Raw genomic sequence first — 10,214 nt, 5'->3', positions numbered from 1 at the left:
GAGGAGGGGGAAGGAGAGGGGAAGAGAAAGAGGACGGAGGGAGGGGAGGGAGGGAAAGAAAGAGAGATGTTTATCAATATATTTTATACTAATTTATAATTCTGTTGACATTGTAAAAAACGATTTTCCATATCACTTTTAAAATAAGTGATTTTTTTATCAAGTAATTTGAATTTTTGACTCACAGGATGTCTCGCAAAGTGGCCTGCGCATCATCAATAACTTTCTTAAAGTCATTCGATCGATGACTTAACTCTAAAATGCTGATTTGCGTGTTTCCATATGCGAGCAACTCCTTCTGCACTTTTTTTAGAACCTGTAAATGATAAAGCAATACCGATTAATCAATATGCCAATTAGATTATTCAACGAATACGATCGATCTGCGTCTTTTTTTATTATCTTCTAATATTAACAATAAATTTCAAAACAAAGAATACCGCTTTGAGTGCACAATGAAGTAATTTTGGAGTAAAATACATTTATCCCACTAACATTTATAAATGTGAAAATATATTATTTATGGTAAAAACATGCAAAGAAACTTATCTAACAACACATCAATTGTGACACAGATTGATTTTGTAAATCACGGAAATTATCAATATTTCTCATTTTCAGAGGCAGATTATATAAAATTACACAATCTAATACACAATTTTGCATATACTTTTTCTAAAAAATATTGTAATACATATATATTGTATTGAATTCTTGACTCACAGGATATCACATATATACAGGGTGTCCCAAAACGGAACACCTTAATATCTCGGAAAATATACGTTTTACAGAAGCGTTTCAGAGAAAAGTTGTAGCATCAAAAAGATCTATATATTATAGTAAGGACCTTAGGTCGCTAAAGTCAGATCGAGATCACATCGATTTTTTTAAAATGAAATACTCCATTTTTTATTCCAAAATCCGATAGCTGGTGTCAAGAACTTTCAAAACACTGTAAGGAAATATTTTTTCATTAAGTTTTGAATTATAATGCTTGAAAGTTTCAGTACCGCCGGCATTAGCATTACGCAAGATGTCCGACTAATGACTAAAATCTCTTAAATGTTGTTCAGTATTATGTCCTGGATGACATTTGTTCATTCAGTGACATTTGTTCAAATCAATGTCATTAGAGATTGTTTCTCTTTTTTTCATTTTCAAACTAAAAATTTATTTTTATGTATAATAAAAATGAGAATAAGAAATAATCTCCAATGACTTTGATCTTAACTAACACGCCATTGTTATTTTTGGTCACCATCCCGACCACAATAGGGTCTGTGAAAGTCTACAACTTTGTTACTCTATATATATCTGAATTAAATACGTATTTTTAGCTCAAAACGTGTGAAATTTATACCTCAAAGTTAGACAAAGACAAATAAATATAAATATCAAATAAATAATATTATATAATATTTTCAATTAAATACAATGCTTCAAAGAAATTTTATTGGAAATATTCGCAAAAAATGATTACTTTTTAGATAAAAAATTTCTAAATTTTTAAAAATGTTCAAACAAAAACCCGGAGGATTTTTTTAGTTGACCTTTTGGATTAACAAAAAAAAATAGTACGATATGAATCGCTCAAAAAAGATATAATTATTTGAACTATCGAAAATCGACATTTAAAAAAAATCTTGGTATATATTATAAGTTTACACTTAATAAATAAAATTTTATTATTTGAACATAAACTGGTAGATAAATGATTGTATAAATATTATTATAGTATATATAATTAAGTTTATTAGAATTTAGTTTAGAGGATAATGCAACACTCGCTCTAAAGCAATACATCCGTTCCGGCCGAGCGATCTCCGAAGATTGACAGAGATTATAAAATTTCGACTATTTATTATATTGAAATAATTCTTTTTAATCCATTTTCGTATACTCGTACTTTTATACTATCCGAAACTCACAGTAAACGTATATTTAATAAAAAAAAAGGTACCCAAAACGCCGAAAACTTACAAGCTAATCATGTGTGAGTCTTCTCTTTAAACTTTCGTGCATTCTCACATCGCGAGAACTAAAAAAAAAATACCCTTGCAAGCTTATCATATCTATAGTCAGTTAAAACTAAATTCATGAAAAGTACAAACGTTTCGACGCCGATCGGGTCATTCTCAATGTTAAAACAATGTTACAATAAAAGTCAGATGCAAATTAGTCTATTCCATTCTGAATTCGCTTAAAAATTTCATAAAAAAGAGAAAAGATGGGTTGAATGAATTATGCAATCAAAACATGGTCTATAAGATCTTTTGTGATAATTACGATGCTAAAGGGTGTCCCAAAATTAACGCAAGATTTGAATTTGCCGCCATTTGTGCAGTAAAGTGTTGGCAACCCCAAAAAAAAAAAACAATTTAACAGCTGACAGTTTAGGGTTATTGAAAATGAATTCGTTTGAATGGATTATTGAACATCAACAAATGGATGCTGATTTTTCGAGCAAAATCATCCTAAGCGATGAAGCACATTTTCACCTTGATGGCTTTGTCAATCGCCAAAATTGCCCCCTAGATCGTGTGATTTAACACCATTAGATTTCTCTTTATGGGGTTATTTGAAATCACAGGTCTATGTCAACAAGCCCACAACCACCCGTGCATTAAAGGAGGAGATTCAACGCTGCATCAACGAAATTCAGCCACATTTATGCAAAATGGTCATGGAAAATTTCGACAAACGAGTGCGTATGTGCATGCAAAGCCGTGGAGGCCATTTGCCCGATGTGTTATTCCACAAATAACCCTATCCTATGTACTTTATAATTCAATAAAAAAATAACAATCAAAAGACTAAAAACTGTATTTTCTATTTAATTCAAATCTTGCGTTAATTTTGGGACACCCTACGTGGGTCAAACAAAAAGACAACTAAAGACAAGATTGCAGGAATATGTTTTCGATATTAATAGAAGATTTCTAAATCGCCATCGGTAATAGCATCGCATTGATAATCACAATTTTAAGTGGGATAACATGGAAATTTTGGACATTAAATCCTCTTATAACAAGAGATTAATATCGGAAATGTTCATATAAAAAGATAGAAACACGGAATTAATAAGCTAAATGATATTAAATCTCTGCCATATTTTAACATCATACATTTCCTTTTCCCTTCCTAATACTTTTCTCCTTTTCCCTTCCACCCATTGTTGTTTCTATCTATTTGTTTCCTTTTTAACTCATAACGTTATCTGATATTGTCAATGCTCGTTTCTCTGTCTCTATAGCACAATGGTTTATAAAATTATAATATCCATTGCATTACTCTTTTAATTTTTGACTCACAATAGTTCGATTGAAAAAAGTATATATAGTTTTAATATTTTAATATGCATTGATTTATTGATATGTTAATGTTTAATTTGTAATCGATATTAATGTCAACAAAACTCTAACGGTGATTTTATATATTATACGTTTAAATCTCTCTTCTCCTGTTTGTCTCTTTTTTATTACTGTTAGTTATTAGGAGTATAAATAAGTTTCCGCAGTTTTTTATCAAAAATTGGGCATTTATTATGAAAGAACGGTACCTAATGTTTTATTCGAAGTATTGTCCATCGCTAGCCACTACTTTTTCCCATCTTTCTGGCAGCATACGGATACCGCGTCGAAAAAACGCTTCATTTTTTGAAACTATCCACGAATCGACCCAATTTTTGGTATCTTCATATGATGTGAAGTGTTGCTCAGACAGGCCATGCGCCATCGATCGAAACAGGTAGTAATCAGAAGGAGCAATGTCTGAATACGGCGGGTGGGGTAAAACTTCTCAATTGAGTGTTTCCAAGTAGGTTTTGACCGACGCCGCAACATGTGGACGAGCATTATCATGCAGAAGAATAACTTTGTCGTGTCTGGAATAGTAGTGGACGCGTTTTTCCTTGAGTACTCGGCTCAATCTCATCAATTGTGTTCGGTAGAGAGCCCCAGTAATGGTTTCGTTCGGTTTAAGCAACTCATAATAAACGACACCTAGCTGATCCCACCAAATACACAACATGAGCTTTTTTCCATGAATGTTCGGCTTGGCTGTCGATGTTGAAGCATGGCCAGGTGGTACCCATGATTTCTTCTTCTTTGGGTTATCGTAGTGGATCCATTTTTCATCACCAGTGACTACACGGTGCAAAAAACCCTTTCGTTTATGCTTGGCAAGCAGCATTTCACATGTGAAAAATCGGCGTTCAACGTTTCTCGGCTTCAGTTCATATGGAACCCAATTTCCTTGCTTTTGAATAATTCCCAACGATTTTAAGCGATGTGAAATTGCTGGATGAGTCACTCCTAATGTAAGTGCAAGTGCTTCTTGCGTTTGGCACGAATCTTCATCCAATAATGCTTCCAATTCCGCGTCTTCGTACTTTCGGCCTTCCGCTACGTTCTTTGTCTTCGACGTCAAATTCACCGTTCTTAAACTTTTGAAACCACTCACGGTAACTTCTCTCACTTAAGGCAGCCTCACCATATGCTTCTACAAGCAATCGATGCGCCTCAGCTGCAGATTTCTTCAAATTAAAGAAATAAATCAAAAGCTCCCACAAATGATGCTTATTCGGCTCAAAACTCGACATTTTCGTACGAAAAAAGATATAAGATGCTGATGCAAAATCGTTAATATTTCAAGGTTATGTTCTTGCCAGATGTCCAATCTTACGACGTTTTACAGCTGACAATTTTAACTATAACATACTGGTAGCGCCATTGTTTGTCAATCGGCGGAAATTTATTTATACTCCTAATATTTCTTTTAAACAGTGTAATTATTTATTAATTGTATATTCTGTACACTTAACAACCGATTTCTTTGAAAACTTTCTTTTGAATAGATTACTTTTCATAGAAAAATGCGAGTTTCACTAGCGGTCCAATTATATTGAGCGATTTCAATGTCTCACATTTAATATTTCAATGGATCACATATTCGTAACAAAAAAAGAAGACATAAGCATTTGATACGTATCTACATTTTTAAAAATCTACTTCATAACGTATAGAACACTGTTTTCGTAATATGAGAATCTGACTTTTATTGTAACATTATTTTAACACTGAGAATGATCTGATTTCCATCAAAACGTTTGTACTCTCTCTCTCTCTCTCTTTTCACTAATTTAATTTTAAATATTAAATGTTATTAATTTTAATTGGCTCGTAATCCTTGTGATCACTTATATTAGTCAATTGGAAAGTTCCGTCCATCTAGCGGCGAGTAGCTCTGGCTAACTATCGATAAGTCTAATGTCTAAACCAAGCTTAATTTTTTAGTTTTACCATCTGTCAATAAAATTCAATATATAAAAGTATACGTTTACATCAATAAAATTACTTTTTACTGCATCGAAAATGTCGACATTTGAGCCAAATAAGCGTCATTTGCGCGAAGCGTTAATCTTTTGCTTCAAATGGAAGAAAACTGCAGCTGAAGCTCATCGAATGCTTGTATAAGTTTATGGTGATAGTGCTCCTTCCGATAAAACATGCAGAGAATGGTTTCGACGCTTTAAAAGTGGTGATTTTTATGTGGAAGACAAAAAGCGTTCTGGACGGCCAAGAACACGAAGACAAAGAATGAATTTGAAAATGAAGAATTGCAGGCGTTGGTGGATGAGGACCCATGTCAAACGCAAAAACAACTTGCAGAAGCATTAAATTGTGCTCAATCTGTTATTTCGGATTGTTTGAAAGCCTTGGGAAAGGTTTACAAGGAAGGAAAATCCCATATGAACTGAAGCCAAGAGACATTGAAAGGCGAAAAACCATCTGTGAAATTCTACTTGCTAGGCAACAAAGAAAGGGGTTTTTGCACTGAATTGTGACTGGCGATGAAAAGTGGATCTATTTCGATAACCCCAAACGCCGAAAATTATTTGAGATCCAGGCCAACTATCGACATCGACGCCAAAGCGGAATATCCACGGAAAGAAGGCAATGCTCTGTATTTGGTGAGATCAGAAGGGTGTAGTGTACCACGAGCTGTTGAAATCTGGTCAAACAGTCACAGGGGATCAGTCTACCGAGAACAAATTATCCGTTTGAGCCTTGCGAGCATTGCGTGTACCCCTTCCGACTATCACTTGTTTCAATCGATGGCACACGCACTTACAGAGAAATATTTCAATTCTTATGAAGACGTCGAAAAGTGAGTCTCTGAGTGAATAGCCTCCAAAGATGAGTCATTCTTTCGCCGCGGAATTCGCTTACTGCCCGAAAAATAGAAAAAAGTCATCGTTAACGATGGACAATATTTTGATTGAGATACTTTTTCATTTTGTTTTTTAAATAAAATCATAATTTTTGCAAAAAATGGACGGAACTTTCCGATTGACTTAATATTTGATTTATTTCAATTGAACTATTCTATCTATTAATCTATATTTAATTGTAGTGTTTTGGAAAGCTCTCGACACCAGCTATTAGATTCTGGAATAAAAAACAGTGTGTTAAATTTAAAAAACCTTGACCTAACCTTGGCGACACCACCCAAGCCAAATTGATAAAATCAGTAAATAGATCTCCTAAGGTAATGGTAGCCCTTGACAAAGATTTTTATATTAAATAAGTAATGACATGCTTCAAGATAAAGAGACTTAAGAAATTATTAAAAAAGATTCTACCAGAAAATTCACAACGTCGCTTAAAAAATTATTATCTGAATGGAACAGATGTAACTATATCAGTGATTTTCAATATAAATAATTACTTAATACGGATGGATACCTTCCGAGAGCTTATGCGGTGCCGAAAATACATAAACCGAACTGTCCGTTCAGGATCGTTTTCTCTATAGACAGCCCGTTGCATCTTATTTAAACAATAGAATATTTAAGTCAATTCCGAAGGCGGATAGTCACATAAAAAACAGCTTTAAACTCGTTGATAAACTAAGATTATATATAAAATAAAATCATAAACTCATTTCACTAGATGTAGTGTCTTTATTTACAAATATTCCCATAGACACAGCTTTAGATTGTGTTAGTGAAAATTGGTCTAACATCTCAAAAAAGTGCCAATGTATCAAAAGCTGATTTCCTGACGGCAGTTCGTTTTATTTTTGACTCCACTTATTTTATATTTAACGATGTACGATAACGATATTTACAAATAGAGTTTCGGCACCCCCATGGGCTCTCCATTGTCACCCATTATTGCGGACTTGATGATGCAAAGACTAGAGAGAACAGCATTGAGTTTGTATAATGATCAGATTCTTATTTACTATCGATATGTCGACGATGTATGCACTGCAGTGCCATCAACCATTATTGATTCTTTATTTAATAGCTTTAATTCGATTCATCCTCAGCTTCAATTCAATCGAGACTGGCAATAAATCATTGAATTTTTTAGATGTAAAAATTACAATCAAAACAAATATACTCATATTTAATGGATATCAGAAACCCAGTTTCTCTGATAGTATTTAAACTTTCTCTCAAATCACCCGTTATCCCAAAAAAGAGGCACAATCATCGAACTAACAAATAGAGCAATACTATCTGATCCGGAATTCCACGGGAAAAACAAAAGTAATAAATATCTTACTAGAGAATGACTATCCTCTCAAATTGATTTTTGACACAATTAATAGCAGGGTCAAGAACATTAGGGATAGAAGTGCAAAACTATACGTGATTATACAAATGAAGTCAATGATTCATTGATAGTTACATCGTGGTTTACTGTATCTTACATTCCGAACTTGTCAGAAAAATTTAATCAATAGAAAAGATATTAGAGTTTCTTTTTACAGTACAAACAAGCTAATAAATATATCAACACATAAAGATTCTCGTCCCCACATGTTGAAAAATAATGTCGTTTATAAAATTAAATTTTATAACGATTGCGACGCATCATACGTAGGGCAAACAAGTAGACAGTTAAAAACACGAATCGGAGAACATTGGAACTATATTAGATGGAACACGTCTGCACGTCAGTGACAACTGATCATAGATTAAATTTTGATCATGGATTTGATTAGAATAATGTTAAAATATTAGACGAGGAACCATGTTACAATAAACGTTTAATATCAGAAGATGCTTCACATTAAAAAGCAAAACGACAGCCTTAATCTCCAAACCGATACAGAAGGCTTACACAACTCATACATTCCAATTATAAACAAAGTTTGATTTTGCGTCACCAAGTCAACAGTATAACGATTATTCTCTTAGTCAGAGCTGTGTTAGACGTTGTTAGCTATACAGCGTTAAGCTTTTTGACAAATTTTATTTTTCTATCGTTTTATTCATTTATAGAAGTTTCCAGTTAGTATTATATTCACTATTTCAATTTTTGATTACATCTTTACACGCTCTATTATATTGACTACGAGAGTTAATCATTGACGAGCATCCATAAAGATGCAACTCAACACTTATTACCGGATCGGTGAGTCCTATCGGAGTGACACGTATACTTGTTTGTCATCTAAAAATCATTTGTAAATAAAGTCGTAGTTTCATCCAAAATCTTTAACCAATCGGCCGTTGAATTATTTTGACGAGCAGTTTCTGTTCCTCTGATGGACTAACGTTGGTTTTTTATCATCACTCACACGTTTTACACAGGAACGTTTCGTTCTTGAAATGATTAACATCTTTGCAAACTTTTATATATCTTTGTACATCTAAAGAGGGCTTAATACGAAGGCCGAAACATATGTCTTAATATTAATTTATTCTACATTAGAAAATATTATAGTAAGTTATAAACTTTATTATGTAATTTTATATATTTAATATTTTTACGTTATAAAGATTTTAAACTTAACTCTTATATGCCCTTTCATAATAATCATTATCGTGTATTATTAACAAAAGTTCTGTATACTGATTGTTTTTGAATAGATCTCTTTGAATCCTACAACTTTTATCTGAATACTTTTCCATAAAACTTACAAATCTTACCTTTTCAAAAAGATGAAAAAAGTGCTAAGAATGCATATTCTTTGGAAAAAAATATGTATTAAATTGATTAATTTATATACTGTTTATAAGAAGACGTTAAACAACACTACAAAATATAGTACATGATATCAATATAAATTTATCTTTTCAAAAAAAGATAAAAAAGCGCTGTAAATAGGTGTCATCTGTCAATCAACTACAGACAACAAATCGAATACATCAAACAAAGAAAATGGTGTATCAAATTAAGAATTACAACTTAAATAATAGTACCTTTAATTTAAAAAAATAAAATCTAGGTAAAAAAAACATGGGTAGTATTTTTGTATATTTGCCAAGTTAAAATCCCATAAAAAATTCTATTTAATTTGAATGATATGTATCAGATATAAAAGGATTTGATATCAATAATTGGCGCTAAATTATAATATTTAAAAATTGTTTCCTCACTCAATCCAAACCATATAAGAACCTTGAATAAAACTCTGTTGTACAAAATTAAAATATGAAATCAAAATTCCAAGTAAATTATCTTTATTAATTTATGGTGAAAATTAATAGCGAATTCAATTGTGCGCACATTAAAACCATCGTACATAAAATAACGTAAAGATATGTTTATATAATTATAGAACATAAACATAAAAACCGATTAAATTCTGAAATACTCAATACAATTTATTGTACTATTAGCTAACATATGTATTTTATAATTTGAAATATTTGCAATATGATTGGAAACGAGACCATTTATATTAAAACTTTAAATACGAAGCGCTTTACCGGTCCGAGTGTTAAGATGTTGAACTACTATCTAATATATATTCATTTAAATTGAATTAATATTTCAGATAAATTGAGAGCCGATGAAATTATCGGATTCACACAATCAATCTGAAACAAATAATCCCCCCAAATTCTCCCAAATCTTAAAAAACTGTAATAAACTTGTACGAAATATTTGCATTTTACTTTTATACTCAAATTAAATCAGTGTACAACGGCTTTAATATGCACCAGTGCGCACTAGTTCTTCCAATCGAATTCGCCATAAGTGATACGTATTTTTGTAATACATATCACAAAATATTGCGTTTCCATCTTTATTTATTATTTATTTAATTCTAATGATACGTATCATTTATACAAAGATTTTATATCAACAACTGGCGCCAAGTTAAATTCCATAAAATTTTATGGATCATTTATATAAAAAATTTGATATTAACAACTAGCGGTAAGTTAAATTCTAGGTTAAATTAGA

At 31.9% G+C, this 10,214-nt stretch overlaps 1 protein-coding gene across 4 annotated transcripts in view; it reads right to left on the bottom strand.

Moving 5' to 3' along the window:
• Window positions 1-10,214, bottom strand: part of LOC108757168 (probable phosphoserine aminotransferase) — a 242,032-nt gene that overhangs the window by 195,209 nt on the left and 36,609 nt on the right. For all 4 annotated transcript variants that reach the window (XM_018501576.1, XM_018501574.1, XM_018501577.1 and 1 more), the window contains one exon: window positions 186-316. In XM_018501576.1, the coding sequence (XP_018357078.1) occupies window positions 186-316 (131 nt within the window). The remainder of the gene's footprint in view (window positions 1-185; window positions 317-10,214) is intronic.

Source organism: Trachymyrmex septentrionalis, unplaced genomic scaffold (genome assembly GCF_001594115.1).
Source record: "Trachymyrmex septentrionalis isolate Tsep2-gDNA-1 unplaced genomic scaffold, Tsep1.0 scaffold133, whole genome shotgun sequence".
In the NCBI taxonomy this organism is placed as follows: domain Eukaryota; kingdom Metazoa; phylum Arthropoda; class Insecta; order Hymenoptera; family Formicidae; genus Trachymyrmex; species Trachymyrmex septentrionalis.
This window is presented reverse-complemented; position numbering and strand designations above follow the sequence as displayed.